Consider the following 16,693-nt stretch of genomic DNA (forward strand, 5'->3'; position numbering starts at 1 on the left):
CCATTGAATGCTACATCTTTCCACCTTAAGAACTTTAATCAACTCTTTCTTTGTGCATCTTTGAATATTTTTATGCATTTTTGTGTTTGTGTGTGTGAGAGAGAGAAAAAAAGATAAAGACAGAGTAATAAAATATCAAGATTGTAACAGAGAATGTGTAAATAATCAGTTTTTGCTACAATTTTAAACCTAACAAACTGAAGTACAGCTTTGAGTCTCACAAACTCACTATGGATACTCTGGATTACGGCAAATCCCGCTTCGGTCATCTTGCTTCTGTCACATTTTCCATCCTTCAACGCCTTCAAAACACTGATGATGTCTTGTACTCTGGATGCACACCACTGACCTCGTGCACTTTTATTTCGCCTACAAACCCTATCCAACCCATATCTCTAAGCGACTAGTACACTATGACTCCAAACCCCTGTGATCCTGTGAGTATACTGGTTTTTTTGCCTTCCACACTTACAGTTTATTGCTTTTTCCACTCTGCCTTTAAAAAGATTCATCCTCCTACCTAAGCTCACTTTTTTTCTGTTACCAGCGCCTTGAGCTGCGCTCTCGGGTTTGTGTGCTGTTAAAATCTCATAAATATTTGTTGACTCACATTTTCTTTTGTACAAAAATTCTGAGCGAAATCTTTACACATCGCAGTAAAATTTAACAACGTTTGTGATGAGAACGGGACTTGATGGGAGCCTCAGTGTGTGATGAGCCCAACACCTGTTGAATGGACTACCCGCCCCTCTCTCCGGGGTAGGGTGTCAGCGAGCGAAGAAAAATTCCCAGGGACAATGAGAGTGTATTAAAAGTTTAGGTTCATGTATCAGTCAATAGAAGCAAGGGGCCACCTGCCGAGCCATGCCATGAACTCTGACTAGAACTTGCATGAAGCAAACACTTTTTAACAGTCTTTTTAAGACTGGGATGAAACGCCAGGCAAAGCCCAAGGAAAGACGACGAATTAACACATTTTTGTTATTGTTTAGACGCTGTCATTATAGACGGTACACTCAGATCACTTGTCAATTATCGCATAGAACTTACAGTTTCTTTTGTACTAAACAAAACGCCAGAATAAAATGTTTGAGACACTCTGGACAGAAGTCTACCTAACGGAGATGAGAAGAAACGAAACGTAAATTCATCTTTAATAAATCTGGACGGTTTCTACTCTTTTTCTTAACCTGCACAATGGATATATCGAGCCTACTGACATAGACCATTACAAATATAAATATATTGAAACATTGTGCACTCTTTTATTTGTGCATTTATAAAAAAAATGTGCCCCTATAAATACTTGCAGTGAATTATGTCGTGTAACTGTCACCGACGTCACCGGGTGCACGCTCTCAACCGCTCAGTCACATAAAAGGGAGAGAGAGAAAGAAAATAGGAAAATAACTGCCCTGTGCACAGGAGAGAGACAAATGAAAACAAAAGGAGACACAACACCCGCATGCACTGCGAGAGGCAAGTCTATAGGACGGTCAAGGTGTCCACCGACTGCAACTTGCCCTCTGACCCTGCGTGACGCTCCAGCGCTGACCACCCACTCCTCTCGTCCAGGCACACCTTCCCCATGGGACTTCTGTAGGTGCAAAACCTGAGCAGACCGTTGGTCACGTGAGCGCCTGCCCCTAGGTTCGCACCCTCGCCGCTCCACAGGAAGACTTGGCCGCACCCGGGGTACAGCAGGGTCACGTGTCTACTTGCTGACAGGGCGATGAGGGCCTCAGGGTGGACGGGCAGACAGTTGGGGACCTTGACGTAGTGGTGGGCGTAGATGGAGACATGCAAGAGCGGAGATGGAGACGAAGAAGACGGAAAACAAGAATACGACGAAGCCTGCAGTCTCTACAAATGTCCATCAAAGGCGGTTCTCACTGCAGTTATTATTGTACACAACAAATAGTCAAATAGCTGTTCACACACACACAGCATTTGCCGCAGTGAGAAGAATAAAAAATCCAGCAATGTGCTTGAAATCATAGAAATATTACATTTAGAACTACATGCTGTGTGTGTGAAATGTGACCGTGGACAATCCTTGTTGTTCCAAACGGAAAGAAAGATTAAACAAACACACAAAAGGAAAAGTGAACAATAAATACGTTCTTTATTATCATATTGTAAAATTTCAAATCCTGTTAATGTATGTGATACACTATTAATGTGGTCACCAGACTTTTAGTTACTGTGCAGTAAAACAGTGAAAGATTTTTTCTCTTCAATATCTGCCATCAAATCTTTTAAACATTCAGTAAAAAACAAGTGTTTTACAAGAATTATTATATTTTCTAATTCTTTCTGACCTTTTTATATTCTACTGATTTATTAATAAAATACAGTTTTAATTATGTCTATTGACATCCCCATACTCATCTGAAAGAAAGCTTGAGTAGTATTTCTATCCAGGAATATCATTATTGTATTGTCTAATAACCATCTCCCAGACCACACACTTAATGTTTGGCTCAGATAAAACAAAATGGAGAGAGCATTTGCAGGTCCTGTGTCGTTTGCTAAGCTTAAGAACACATGTGCACGTGTTATATAAGGTATCCACATAATAAACCATACATGGTAAGAGTAAACAATCCGCCCATACACATTTCTGTACATCACTAAAGTTTTAAAGTCTTGAGAACGTCCCGCACCCGAGGGACAAGAACCCTTTGGAACCTCGCGATGGACCTGTCGGTGATATGTACGGGAGTACAGGTGGGCCACACGTGTGGACACTTGCGATAATGGTGAAGGACAGCTGTTGCCGATGGAACTACCGTCCTACAAAGAAATATTATCATTCGCATTAAAAATGTGCTTACTTCAGTTTTATTATTCACAAAACCACGTGTTATCAGCAGATGATGATAGAGAAAGGCTTGGCTTCGAAAAAAGATTTAATAGAGGTGGAAAACAACGCTCGAAGAAAAACTGAAGGTAGCAGGTTAAGTGAAAGAACATGAGCCACAGACAATACAATGCCTTTTATTTTATTCTTTCTCGTATGTTTTTAAACACAGTTTTGTACTCGCCTTGCTAAAATCGTCATGCTGGTCTTCAGGAAAATTCTTTGCTTAGTTCGGTTCAAAAAATTTTTAGATACTTTACAGGTTATCAAAGGAAAATCACGGTGTTTAAAGATGTTTTTATGACACAATTTTTTTGTCAATTTTCGGCAATAAAACTTGGTATATCGAACTATAAATAGAAGCATTCGGTAAGTCAGATTATTTTTCTAACAATAAAAGCAGTAGAATTCCGAAATTTTTCAGACTTGTATTCTTTATATAATTACTTACGTGTATAAATTAGTGTAAGGAATAACTTCATGTGTTGTAACCTGGTAGGTTGTGGCCGGCGTACTCTTGAGGTAGCGGAGCGCGTGCAATGGAGCATCCTTGGACACTATCAAGTCTTCCCTTTCACCGTTGGATTACTGTTATAATATTTTATGTCATAACATCTCTACTCCACTATTAATTAATTGTCACCATCTCTCATTGAAATAAGTAGAACAGAGGATGACTTAAATCCTTTCTATGGTTACCTACGTGTCAAAGCCGGGGTAGGGACTAACACTATGTGTTGTACCCTGGTTGGTTCTGGCGGGTATATACGTGTACTTATAGCACTCCCAGCGTGCCGGCGTACTCCTGAGGTAGCGGAGCACGTGCAGGGGAGCATCCTTGTCCTCCGGTCCGAACTCCTCCACAAAGAACTGCACGTAAAAGTACGCGGCTGCCAGTTCAGAACTTTGGCTGAGTATTTCCTGCACAAGAGACAAAAGTTCGACTGGAAGGTTGGTCGATAGTACAATCACTCAATATTGGTGGAGACTGAAGACACTAAGTTGTAGTAATATGATAACAAAAGGAATGTCTGTAACATCTAAAATAAACAAAATGTCAACAAACCGAATATTTGCACATACACATGACATGATTGGATTATGTTCCAAAGCTAGACAACGTTGACGGACAGAAGAATAGAAATCTAACCGACAAGTACAATTTTTCAACCTGGAACAATGGTTTCAGTGATTTCGAGTTCCTTGGCAAAATGATTTCATCCATGTCGATGCCCATGACATAATCATAGCCAGCCAGTCGAAGACGGCATTCAAAAAGAGCAAAATTTTCATCCTGGGGCAGTTGGTAAAGGACTCTAGTTTCATCAGTAAAACCTCGACCCCATGGGAAACCTGTTTTAAAAAAAAAGAAATCGTAATCTTCGTCTACTTTACCAGACGTAGCAATGAAAAAGATTTATTTAAAATATAACAATTTAAAATATAACAATTTAAAATCCTTGTCTTCATATTTGTTTACGACTGAGAAGTATGGAGCACTCTTTTTACTTTATTCTTGATATATTCAGACTCCTGGTGCTAGTGCGTGTTTCTTATTTTCATTGCTACCGTTTGTATGTATTTTGTAAATATTTTGTGTAAATTTTTACCTTTATTTTTAATATCTTGCCTTCCCTGTCTGACACGCCCTACTCTAATGAGGTTTTTAGATGATGATTTTCAAGTGTTTTTCAGTGTGATATCTTGAGCATAGCATTTATCTTTTCATACATGAGTGACAATGATGATGATGATGATGATGAGGAGGAGGAGGAGGCGGAGGAGGAGGTGGAGGAGGAGGACAACTTAAATAATCATCAGCCTTATGACTAAGCACATGTAAAACTAACCTGGAAGTTTATACGGGTAAAAAGACAGCAAGCCGAGAGTCTGATAATATTTGAACACCCTGCTCACATTCTCAGGATTTCCAAAGTCCAATATTTGGATTTTGTCCACACCAAGCAGCCTCTGCATTTCAAACCATTCCACTAGCTTCAGAGGATCCAGCAAACTACCGAAGGCTATTTTGCCGCAGATGGCTAGTCCTCCTTTGACAACCTCCGGGGTATACACTGGTATGTAGCAGTTGTCCTCCACTGGACAGGCAGGGTCAGGGGTCACAGTGACGCGTGCCCCGGTCAACTCTAGAGGTGAAAAAGGCACGTGACACTGATACACCACCGCAAACACCTGTCGCCCGTCGTTGACTTTCTCGGGGTCGTCCAGAGAGTGAACGATGGGGGCTGGTGATGTAACTGTGGCGCTGACATTTGTTTATCATATCAGTTCGTAGGCGTGTGGACGTGCAAATAAGCGGGTGAGTGGGTGTGAGAGGGTGAAAGTCGGGTGAAGGGAGCCATTGAGCTCGGGCAACAATGTCGTTGCTCTTGTAAAAAAGCGCGTAGCTGTGTCAAAACTAATTTTTCCATTATTCCGCCATTTGCAGTTGGGATTTAAAAGCATGCTCATCTATATGGGTTGATGCATGCAGACTAGTAGATTTTATTTGTAAGTTTTTTGTTGTTTCTGTGAGTGTGCAAGCTGATTAGATTACAGTAACAGTTTTCTTCCATTTCCATTTATTTTTCTAACGGAATGGCTCTAAAAGCCGGCAAACAGTCATTTCTATATATTTTTTGTTACTTGAAATGATGTAGCGTGCTGTATTTTATCATCATGTAAAATCAAGCACAGTTTGAGCAGTTAAAGTACCCGTTGTTAAGAAAAATCTGGTAAGTCGCTGATATAACATAGGTCATAGTTGTCCCCTGGATACGGAGAAAGATTACAATAACATCACATTTACTAAGTGTACATAGGGAGTTGTCTCATAAAAAGTTTGGATCAGGAGCCTCTCTTGTCGTCTCTGGTCCAGAGAAGCGAGTTGTGTCATTATTTTCAGTGAAGTTATTATGTGTAGTGTTTAGTTCATCTGTGATCATCCTCTTGGGTACACTCTGCATTTTGTTAAGGCAAAATTTGTTGCTGTGTTCCAGGGGTAGAGCTGTTTTCCATTACAGGATTTTCTTTTGAATTTGTGGACCTGATTTTTGTGCTTCTGAATACCTGCTCTTTCTTAAAAGTTTCTTTTTACAACGACAGTCGTCTAGTGGCTTACCTCTCTCTTGGATTTGTGGACCTTATGCAAGTCTCTTGTCTAGAACGATCTAATGTAGGTATAATAATGTCTTTTACTGTGGTATTTTCTGTCCTTTATTTCACTGTCTCGTTTAGAGGCAGAAGAGGGTGGAGCATATCTTCAGACAGTTGATATAGACATACCAGCTCCTCGCCTATGTGGAAGAGTTTTTGAAGGTTCCTTTGCATCTTGATTAAAAGAAAGGACTCAACTGTGACCGACACGAGAGACCGACATAGTCTTCGATGTGTTTTGACTGGTGACGACAACGTGTATTCTTTAATGAAGTAATAAGTAATGTAGCAATCTGTATGCAGATGAACTATGAACTTTGCTTAATTAAGTAATCGTACATCAGACGTAAGAATCTAGCAACACATATTGAAAAAATAGGTGCTGATATTACTTATAATAAAGTTCACAGACTTTTTGATACATTTGTACGCTGACTTTTCAAAATTAAAAGTATATATCTCAAATGAGATCACCATTATATTGTTTTATAACCATCTGTCTAGACACATAATTTTGACAAAAAAAAAGCAAAAAATTATAGTAAATCACTTTAGTTAGAAATCTACTAAAAGTGCATTTTTTCCTTAGGTCTCGGTATTAATATAAAAACTTTAATTATAGTACGGTGATTGGCACACTCAGCCATAAATATTCAAAATCCACAATCAACACACACATGCAATCCAAATTTCACAGTGTTCGTTCCCAAATAATGACACTATTATAATGAGACCAGGTGTAAACCAGCACCGAGGTCCGTTGCACCAAGTCTTCACGTCTTCGCGAGACAAACCCTCTCTGGCCAGCGCTCAATTCGGAAAAGTGGTCTCGTGTTCTAACTCGAACACCAAGTTTTCTCTTCTTGAGTTTTGAGTGTCAGTTCCTGATCACCCTTTGATGGTGAACCGATTCTGAAAAGCGAGCATCTACTAAAAATCTTGGAAACAGCACGCCTGTTCCTGCCAGTGCTTCCCAAGTCACTGGTCAAGATTTACAATCCCCACCGTGGAAAATTTTATGTACAGTAGTGAGAAAAAAAAGAACAAGTAAAGTTAGAAAAAAATGTAAATGTATCTCTATAAGTGCAATATAAATATGGAAGATTGCCAAGCAGCATCAGTATAAAAAATCTGATCGTGAACGTTTCTGAACTAGAATCCAATTTTGCTGAGAACGTCTTTCACCCGAGGAACAAGGTCCGTTTGAAACCTCGTGATGGACCTGTCGGTGATCGTTGTGGGAGTGCAGGTGGGCCACACGTGTGGGCACTTGCGATAATGGTGAATCACAGCTTTGTCTGATTCAATTACCGTCCTGCAAAGAAATATAGTTATTAATATATTATGCATTTAATAACATTTAATTAGGATTTAAAGCTAGCGAATGGATTGGCTTTTTTTTGAGTATTTACGATTTAATAGAAGTACAAGTTTATGCTCTGAGAAAAACTGAAAAGAACACATTTTTATATTAACATAAGGTCATCAGAGTTGTAAGTTCATTTGGTCGTGGTAAAGTAGAGCAATTGGAGTTGTATGCCGAGCCAAGGCTATACTACGGCAGTCAGCCCTGCAAACAGATGCCACATGCAGAGAAAGAACAGCGTGCCCAAGACGAGAGTTGAACCCAGGACAGTCAATCCAAACGAATGACCTTCTAGATCTTTTGAGACCAAAAGAGAGCATTAAAGAAAGGAAGGAAAAGTAAAATTAAAGTAAATTTTGTAATTCCCAAGTAATAAGAGTTAAACTGTGCCGTCAGGAAAGAGATAAAGTAGCGAGGAAAAAATGGACCTTGTGTGAAGATCAGGCCATAGAGGAGGGAATAATAGGTATATAATAGGAGTAGCGATTGGTATACCATCACCAAGAGAAGTCAAAATAATACTAGACATTAAAAAAATTGCAGCCTTTTCATAGACAAAAGCCGGATTTCCTAACCGATGGACTTAATATTGCAAAATCCATACACAATGCTGAAGACAAGAGATGACAAACTGACAGACTGTTTGAACTGATATTGAATGGAGACAGCTACAAGGACTTGGAAGACATCTTTGTTCAAAGATAACATCTGTACGCCCGACGTCCTCATCAGCGTTGCTACATCAGCATCACTATTTATTCATATATTTATTTATTAAGCACCATAGAAGCCTGTATTAATGAATTCATAGATTGGATGGTGCCAAAGTTAAACTTAATGATAATAATTCGGAAGCCATCCTACGTTCGAGAAAATGAAATCTGTCTTCACTCGTGTGTCCACAAAGTCCCATCAAGGTGGGCAAAATCAACATCAACTTTTGCGTCCTCCATCAGGAATCTGGGATTCATTGTCACTATAAACATGAGTCTTGCTAAACAAGTTACAGCTGTCTGTCAGTCTACCTATTATTTGTTTAACTCTTCCTAGTATGCTGCCCATGTTTCGCTGTTTTTCTTAGGCGTTAGCAGCATGTTTACTTAAGAATGTGTGAAGTCACTTTGCAATTATTTAACTATTTTATATTTATGTATTGTAATTGCTTAATAAGTCAATGAAGTTAAATTCTGAAATCCATTTTCTAAAGTGGTAGGTTTAAAGATAACAAAATTTAACCTCTGACCTTTGACTTCTCACGCGATCTTCCCTTTCATCGTTGGATTATTGTTATAATATTTTATGTCATAACATCTCTACTCCACTATTAATTAATTGTAAGCATCTCTTATTGAAATAAGTACAACAGAGGATGACTTAAATCCTTTCTATGGTTACCTACGTGTCAAAGCCGGGGTAGGGACTAACACCATGTGTTGTACCCTGGTTGGTTCTGGCGGGTATGTACGTGTACTTGTAGCACTCCCAGCGTGCCGGCGTACTCCTGAGGTAGCGGAGCACGTGCAGGGGAGCATCCTTGTCCTCCGGTCCGAACTCCTCCACAAAGAACTGCACGTAAAAGTACGCGGCTGCTAGGACTGGGTCGTCGCCAAATATTTGCTGTCAAAGAAATAGAGGTTTGACAGATAGGTGGTCGGCATGGAAATGATGATGATGTGAGATTTAGTCAGTGAGTGGTAGCAACTTCAGATTTTATTCAGTGGATGTCATAACTGAAGATTGTGAGTATAAAAACACAGAAAACATGAAAAACATCTTTACATAGAAGTGGATAGTAATTGCATTCATATTGTAATGTAATCAAGCTGGTCGTGCACTTAAACGTTTGCAATTATACACCTTTTGGTGAGACATTAAGTCTCTATCTTTCCAAGTTGAAAAAAAGAAATATAAAGATAAGTAGTAGTAACATGATAAACAAGAGCAAAGACTGTAATTTCTCAAAAAACAACAGGTATACAAACAATAATTTACACTTATCCATGGTTCATTTTTCATACTACGACATTGAAGTAGTTTGCGGATAGACAAAAGTAAGAATCATCGATCATACCAACAACAAAACTCATCAAACCTGCAAAAAAGGTTTTAACGAAAGTTCATTTCTTGGCAAAATGATTTCATCCATGTCGATGCCCATGACATATTCATAGCCAGCCAGTCGAAGACGACATTCAAGGATAGGAAAATCTTCATCCTGGTTCAGCTGGTAAAGGACTCTAGTTTCATCAGTAAAACCTCGACCCCATGGACGACCTGTTTATATAGATATAACCACACTCGTCTTCATTATTTGAGCATGTCTAGTCTTTAAATATGTTAGCATATAATAGTATGTTACAATTTTAAGTTTGCAATGTTTCTCATAGACTACTATGCTAAATCGCCTATAGGCAAATTTTACCTTTTAGTCTGAATCCTTTAATGACTTTAATGATTGCTTGTTGCTTTTGTGAGGTATCAAAGTAAAAAAAATCCTTTTAATTAATTTATTTTCTGAAGATCCTTGAGCTTCTTCCAAGTTATTGTTATTATTTTTATTATTTTTTGTAAAGCACTTTGTGCCTGTCTTTGATTGTGGTGTAAAGTGCTATATACATGAACTATCCTTATTCAAATTCTCTATATTCAGACTGTCTATTTAATCTCCCACTTTTCTTGTTTCCTTTACTACTGTTTTACTTATTGTAATCTCTAACTTGTACCTGCCTGTTGTTTTCTTGCTTTGTCTTACTGACACTCTTTACTCCTTTGAAGTTGTCAGATGGTAACAAAAAAAGTGTTTCCGGTGATATTTGTTAACCGATTACATACGTTCTTTAGTATAGTTTTGTAATTCCTTTAGTTTAAAATATATAATACCAGTTTGATTATGCTGTTGACTATGTTGTGCTATTATAAGAAGTGGTAGCAGTGGTACCATAATAGAAGTGAGCACAAGTACAACTAACCTGGAAGTTTATACGGGAAAATAGACAACAAGCCGGTATTCTGATAATATTTGAACACCCTGCTCACATTCTCGGGATTTCCAAAGTCCAGTATTTGGATTTTGTCCACAACAAGCAGCCTCTGCATTTCAAACCATTCTACTAGCTTCAGAGGATCCAGCAAACTACCGAAGGCTACTTTGCCGCAGATGGCTAGTCCTCCTTTGACAACCTCCGGGGTATACACTGGTATGTAGTAGTTGTCCTCCACTGGACAGGCAGGGTCAGGGGTCACAGTGACGCGGGCCCCGGTCAAATCTAGAGGTGAAAAAGGCACGTGACACTGATACACCACCGCGAACACCTCCCGCTGGTCGTTGATGTTGTCGGGGTTGGCCAGAGAGTGAACGATGTGCGCTGGTGATGTAACAGTGTCGCTGCCATGGCCACGGAGGCAGCACGTCAGCTGACCCACCCTCTTCTCCTGGAAGGCCGTGAGGCGGATGTGGCTGCCATTGGGTGGCGTCTGGTGGAGGGTGAGGGTGGCTGAGTACAGGTAGACACGCTTGACCGGCACTACATCGTGTGGGTCGGCAGTAGTCCAGTTGGGGAAGATCTCAACCTGTCATTGTTATATAATGTCATACAAATCTCTCAAATTGTAATCTCAACAAACTTGCACAAGCACAACCACACACGTTCAGCCGGCACAAAACAGTTGCAAATATCGGTCACATGTACTTGTTTTGTCAGTAACTCGTAATAACGACCAGTCAACTATGATGAATGATATTTATATGTCAGGTAGTTGCATTCAAGTTACTAGTTTTTTGTCGCACAGGTACTAGACTCTGCGTTATAGCAGGTTAAGGCACTAAGTGAACAGTGTTCAATAATTAAAGTCTGAAGCAGCTTCCATACCAACGGGGAGTTTCTTGGTACAGATGTCGTCTCTGGAACCGATGGCCTCACCTTTGTAACAACAAAAAACAAAAATAAACAAATAACATACTGACAAGAACAGTGTTCATTGTTGAAGAAGTCTTTTTGATGATTGATAAAAAAGCAAATATTACATATTATAATAATATTGTTAATTTCTTGTTCTTGTTTCTACATTATTAATACTAATGAACATTTATGTAACGATTTTCCAAACGATTTTCTCAAAGCGCTTTATAGAAATGATGTACAGAAGTAAATTTAATCCCCAACAATCATGTACCCCTATTAACTTATAATAGACATGCTCACTTCTACAACTGAAATACCCATTGATACACAAAGATACACATTATGCAGGATCATGAAACGTTCGGAGTGAAGCCTCTGTTCTCAAAGATTCCAGTTTAGATGAGGCTTGAAAACTGTAAGAGAATGAGAGTGACGAAGAATGACGGAAAGTCTGTTACAAGTTGGTGGGGACTGGCAGGTGAAAGAATCCTGTCCATTAGTCGTTCTTTTAGCTGGTGAGACTCCAAAAAGTTTTATGTTAGATGGTGAGTGAAGAAGTCATTCAGGGGTGTAGATCAGACTAAGCTCCGACAGGTACCGAGGTCCAGTTCCAGAAACGGCGGATTAAGTCACAGTGAACAATTTATAGACTATATTTCCTTGCCACTGTTTCTCTCCAAGTATATTTATGATCATGAGGGAAATGTTATACCTAAGTTAAGCGACAAAGGACTGACAAGTGAAGTAAACAAAGATTTGGGAGAAAGAAAGCTATAAATAGGAGAAACACTCCTTGTTCACGTACCGTTTGAGTCGATACATTGTAGGTATGATCTTTTGTATAGACCGACCAGAAGACTAGGGTCACGACCACGGAGACGACACACACGGCGAACAGTCGCTTGATGATGTTGGTGTACATAGCTGAGTATATGAATCACTTCTACCCATCAACAGACTGAGCCGAGTCCTTCCTTTGTCTACCCTGAAAAGAGGCACGTGAAACAGCTTTCAGCCTCCGCTACAAATACTACATTTTCTCATGCGCCTTACTTGAATCACATAACGCTAGATAAATGGTTTCAATTAGAACATTCATACTTATGTTATAAACCATTAATTAAAGTGAAACTTTTAACTAAGATGCTTCACACGAAAAAAAAATATGGACATGATCTGGCCCCCTTGTACTTAGTACTACACATGCAGCGGTGTCTGTTACTTTCTGGAGTTTATAAGATGTAAACAAGATAATAATCATAATAAAAAGTCAAATCTGCATAGTGCATAATCATTCTTTAAAAAAGCATGCTCTTAACGCGTAAGAATAGCATCCGAGGGTCTGTAAAACAAACAACATGTGCATTAGCAAAGTAATAATGATGAATATTGGTCAAAGAATCAGCTTGGTATGGCCGGCAAAGGTGAGAGCATCAAAATAAATTTCCTTCCAGAGATAAAGAAATAGTCTAGAGCGTGATGGTCAATGTCCACAGTTCAAGAGGTCAAGTGAAATGCTTCCGTGCCTACGCCATAATGCGGTGATGTCATCAAGTGACGACATTGCAGAATGACGTAGGTATTCAATGGCTTGCCTACTGCAAGCCGACAGCAAACTCAATGTTTTGATAAAGTACAAGGCGTTGTCCTCACACCTACATCTGAAATGCACTTCCCTCACCTGTGGGAATTCACCTATTGTCTAATCGCTATATCACATGATTTCATTACGATTTGTATTACACATTATGTCCCACACATAACACACTACATTTCGACGAAAATAAAAAGGAAGCCTACAGATAAACGGCGACACCAAATGTCAAGACAATTGCAGGTAGAAAAACAATCACAATGGAAAGATGGAGAAAAACAAAAATGTAGCATGCAACTAAAGAACCTGCAGGTAGGAATAAAAGGAGATTTTTCACAAGAAATTAGAAAAATCGCAGGAGAACAAAGCAACTCACCCTTTCAGGTTGAGCCTCGTTTCCAGAGTGCTTCCATAGCGTTGCCTGGCAACAAGGAGTTGCAGTAGTCAAGCCAAGGAAGAATAAACACAGGCACGAGTGTTGGTAGTGCGCGTAGACAGATGCGATAGATGGCGCTGGTCGTGCGTAGCTGATAATAGACAGACTGACCGACAGATGTCACTAATCTATCATAATAGACAGACTGACCGACAGCTGTCACTAGTCTATCATAACAGACTGACAGACAGCTGTCACTAATCTATCATAATAGACAGACTGACCGACGGCTGTCAATTGTTTATCATCATAGACAGACTGACAGACAGATGTCACTAATCTATCATAACAGACTGACCTTTGTTTATCATATCAGTTCGTAGGCGTGTGGACGTGCAAATAAGCGGGTGAGTGGGTGTGAGAGGGTGAAAGTCGGGTGAAGGGAGCCATTGAGCTCGGGCAACAATGTCGTTGCTCTTGTAAAAAAGCGCGTAGCTGTGTCAAAACTAATTTTCCATTATTCCGCCATTTGCAGTTGGGATTTAAAAGCATGCTCATCTATATGGGTTGATGCATGCAGACTAGTAGATTTTATTTGTTAGTTTTTTGTTGTTTCTGTGAGTGTGCAAGCTGAGTAGATTACAGTAACAGTTTTCTTCCGTTTCCATTTATTTTTCTAACAGCGAACGGCGATAAAAGCTGGCAAACAGTCGTTTCTATGTACTTTTTGTTACTTGAAATGATGTAGCGTGCTGTATTTTATCATCATGCAAAATCAATCACAGTTTGACAGTTAAAGTACCCGTTGTTAAGGAAAAATCTGGTAAAATTGGTAAAAATCTTTAATCCCATTTTTAAAAAAATAATGGTCAACTCCATAGTACTTGCACGCTTAAAACCTTGATAACTCACTTAATTTTAGGACTAGAAGAATGACTTTGGTATCGCAGGAAAGGCCAACACCTATACAGTTTGAAAATATTAATTTTGTGAAATTTCAAATTTTGCGTGTGCATCTGTAGTTGCATGTGGGTTAAAAGAACCGTTAATTACTCTAATTTTTTATTTAAAATATTTCTATTTAAAATACAAATTGGATTAACTTTTATATGGAACTATCTGTTTGTAGTCCTACGCTTTTTTATATCAGGTTAAAGTATAGTGTGACCACACTTTCACAGTTCAAAGTAGATTGATATGTAAATAACACTTCAAGTTTTTCTCCTGATGTGTGAACCAAAGCCAAAAGGACATTGTATGTGTGTCGCGGATATAACATAGGTCAAAGTTGACCCTGGATACGGAGGGAGGTTACAAAAACACCATACATTTACTAAGTGTGCCTAGTGAGTTGTCTCATAGAAAGTTTGGATCAGGAGCCTCTCTTGTCGTCTCTGGTCCAGGGAAGAGAGTTGTGTCATTGTTTTCCGTGAAGTTGTTAAGTGTAGTGTTTAGTTCATCTGTGATCATCCTCTTGGCTACACTGCATTTTGTCAAGGCAAAATTTGTTGCTGTCAGCTGTCGTGGTCCAGGGGTAGAGCTGTTTTCCATTACAGGATTTTCTTTTGCATCTGTGGACCTGATTATGGTGCTTCTGAATGCCTGCTCTTTCTAAAAAGTTTATTTTTACAAGGACAGTCGTCTAGTGGCCCACCTCTCTCTTGGACGTGTGGATCTTTTTCAACTCTCTTGTCTAGAATGATATAATGTAGGTGTGATAATGTCTTTTACTGTGGTAATTTTCTGTCCTTTATTCTGGGTCTCTTTTAGAGGGAGAAGAAGGTGGAGGAAAAATACAGACAGTTGATATAGACCCACCAGTTCCTCGCCCATGTGGAAGAGATTTTTTAAAGTTTTCTCTGTATCTTGATTAAAGCAAAGGACTAAACTCTGACCGACACGAGAGGCCTACATAGTCTTTGATGTGTTTTGACTGATGACGACAACGTGTATTCTTTAATGAAGTAATAAGTAATGTAACAATCTGTATGCATGTGAACTATGAACTTTTCTTGAGTATTCGTACATCAGACGTAAGAATCTAGCAACACATATTGAAAAATAGGTGCTGATATTACTTATATTAAAGTTCACAGACTTTTTGATACATTTGTACGCTCACTTTCAGAATTAAAAGTATATATCTCAAATGAGATCACCATTATATTGTTTAATATCCATCTGTCTGGACACATAATTCGACATAACAAAAACCAAAAAACTATATTAAATCACTTTTGTTGAAATGTACTAAAAGTGCATTTTTCCTTAGGTATCGGTATTAATACAAAAAACTTGAATTATAGAACAGCGAGTGGCACACTCCGCGATAAATATTCAAAATCCACAATCAACACACTCATGCAATCCAAAATTCACAGGTTTGGTACCCAAATAATGACAATATTATAATGAGACCCGGTGTAAACCAGCACCGCGGTCCCTTGCACCAAGTCTTAACGTCTTCGCGAGACAAACTCTCCTCTTCTTCTTACTCTAACACCAAGTTTCCTCTTCTTGAGCTTTGAGTGTCCGTCCCTGATCACCATTTGATGGTGAACCGATTCTGAAAAGCTAGAATCTACTAAAAGTCTTCAAAACAGCACGCTTGTTCCTGCCAGTGCGTCCCAGGTCACTGGTCAAGATTTATGATCCCCTCCATGGACAATTTTATGTATAGTAGTGAGAAAAAAACGAACAAGCAAAGTTAGAAATAAATTATGTAAATGCTTCTCAATAAAAATGCAATCAATATAAATATGGAAGATTGCCAAGCAGCATCAGTATAAAAAATCTGATCGTAAATGTTTTTGTACTAGAATCCAATTTTACTGAGAACGTCTTTCACCCGAGGAACAAGGTCCGTTTTGAACCTCGTGATGGACCTGTCGGTGATCGTTGTGGGAGTGCAGGTGGGCCACACGTGTGGGCACTTGCGATAATGGTGAATCACAGCTTTGTCTGATGCGATTCTCGTCCTACCAAGAAATATTATAGTTAGTATTAAAATATGCATTTAATAACATTTAATTAGGATTTGAAGCTAGTGAAAGGCTTGGCTATTTTTTTATTCTTACTATTTAATAGAAGTATAAGTTAATGCTCTAAAAAAAGCTGAAAAGAACACATTTTCATATTAACAAAATGTAATCAGAATTGTAAGTTCATTTAGTCGTGGTAAAGTAGAGCAATTGGAGTTTTATGCCGAGCCAAGGCTATATCACGGCAGTCAGCCCTGCAAACAGATGACACCTGCAGAGAAAGAAGAGCGTGCCCGAGACGAGAGCTGAACGCAGGACAGTCAATCCTCACTGTATTGATGACAATCGCTAACCGTTGTGTCGCCGGACCGCCCGTTAAATCTGAGAGTGAAGCGCTTCTTCAAAAATTGTTCGATGGAGAGAAGTTGCAAGACTTAAACGTTGGATTACTGTTA

The 16,693-nt window shown here is 39.1% G+C and overlaps 3 protein-coding genes across 10 annotated transcripts in view; all 3 read right to left on the minus strand.

The window, feature by feature from the left end:
* Window positions 1–2,106: 2,106 nt before the first annotated feature.
* Window positions 2,107–5,130, minus strand: LOC112568246. The gene is made up of 4 exons (XM_025245446.1): window positions 4,714–5,130; window positions 4,035–4,216; window positions 3,567–3,784; window positions 2,107–2,796 (listed from the first exon to the last, which is right to left on the minus strand). Exons 1-4 carry the CDS (start codon window positions 4,838–4,840, stop codon window positions 2,634–2,636), a joined length of 690 nt encoding a protein of 229 aa, XP_025101231.1. The 5' UTR covers window positions 4,841–5,130; the 3' UTR covers window positions 2,107–2,633.
* Window positions 5,131–7,170: 2,040 nt separating this feature from the next.
* Window positions 7,171–13,359, minus strand: LOC112568040. Of its 2 annotated transcripts, XM_025245046.1 has the most exons (7): window positions 13,258–13,359; window positions 12,093–12,272; window positions 11,255–11,305; window positions 10,355–10,955; window positions 9,478–9,659; window positions 8,785–9,002; window positions 7,171–7,334 (listed from the first exon to the last, which is right to left on the minus strand). In XM_025245046.1, the coding sequence occupies exons 2-7, from the start codon at window positions 12,207–12,209 to the stop codon at window positions 7,172–7,174; spliced, it is 1,332 nt and encodes a 443-aa protein (XP_025100831.1). In that variant the 5' UTR covers window positions 12,210–12,272; window positions 13,258–13,359; the 3' UTR covers window position 7,171. The 2 variants fall into 2 exon arrangements, with proteins under 2 accessions (XP_025100831.1, XP_025100832.1); XM_025245047.1 differs by lacking the exons at window positions 12,093–12,272; window positions 13,258–13,359 and adding an exon at window positions 11,588–11,708.
* A 2,048-nt stretch (window positions 13,360–15,407) lies between these two features.
* LOC112568038 overlaps window positions 15,408–16,693 on the minus strand; it is a 28,313-nt gene continuing 27,027 nt past the window's right edge. For all 7 annotated transcript variants that reach the window (XM_025245039.1, XM_025245042.1, XM_025245041.1 and 4 more), the window contains one exon: window positions 15,408–16,235. In XM_025245039.1, the coding sequence (XP_025100824.1) occupies window positions 16,073–16,235 (163 nt within the window). In that variant the 3' untranslated portion in view covers window positions 15,408–16,072. The remainder of the gene's footprint in view (window positions 16,236–16,693) is intronic.

The sequence above is a fragment of the Pomacea canaliculata genome, linkage group LG7 (assembly GCF_003073045.1).
Source record: "Pomacea canaliculata isolate SZHN2017 linkage group LG7, ASM307304v1, whole genome shotgun sequence".
In the NCBI taxonomy this organism is placed as follows: Eukaryota; Metazoa; Mollusca; class Gastropoda; order Architaenioglossa; family Ampullariidae; genus Pomacea; species Pomacea canaliculata.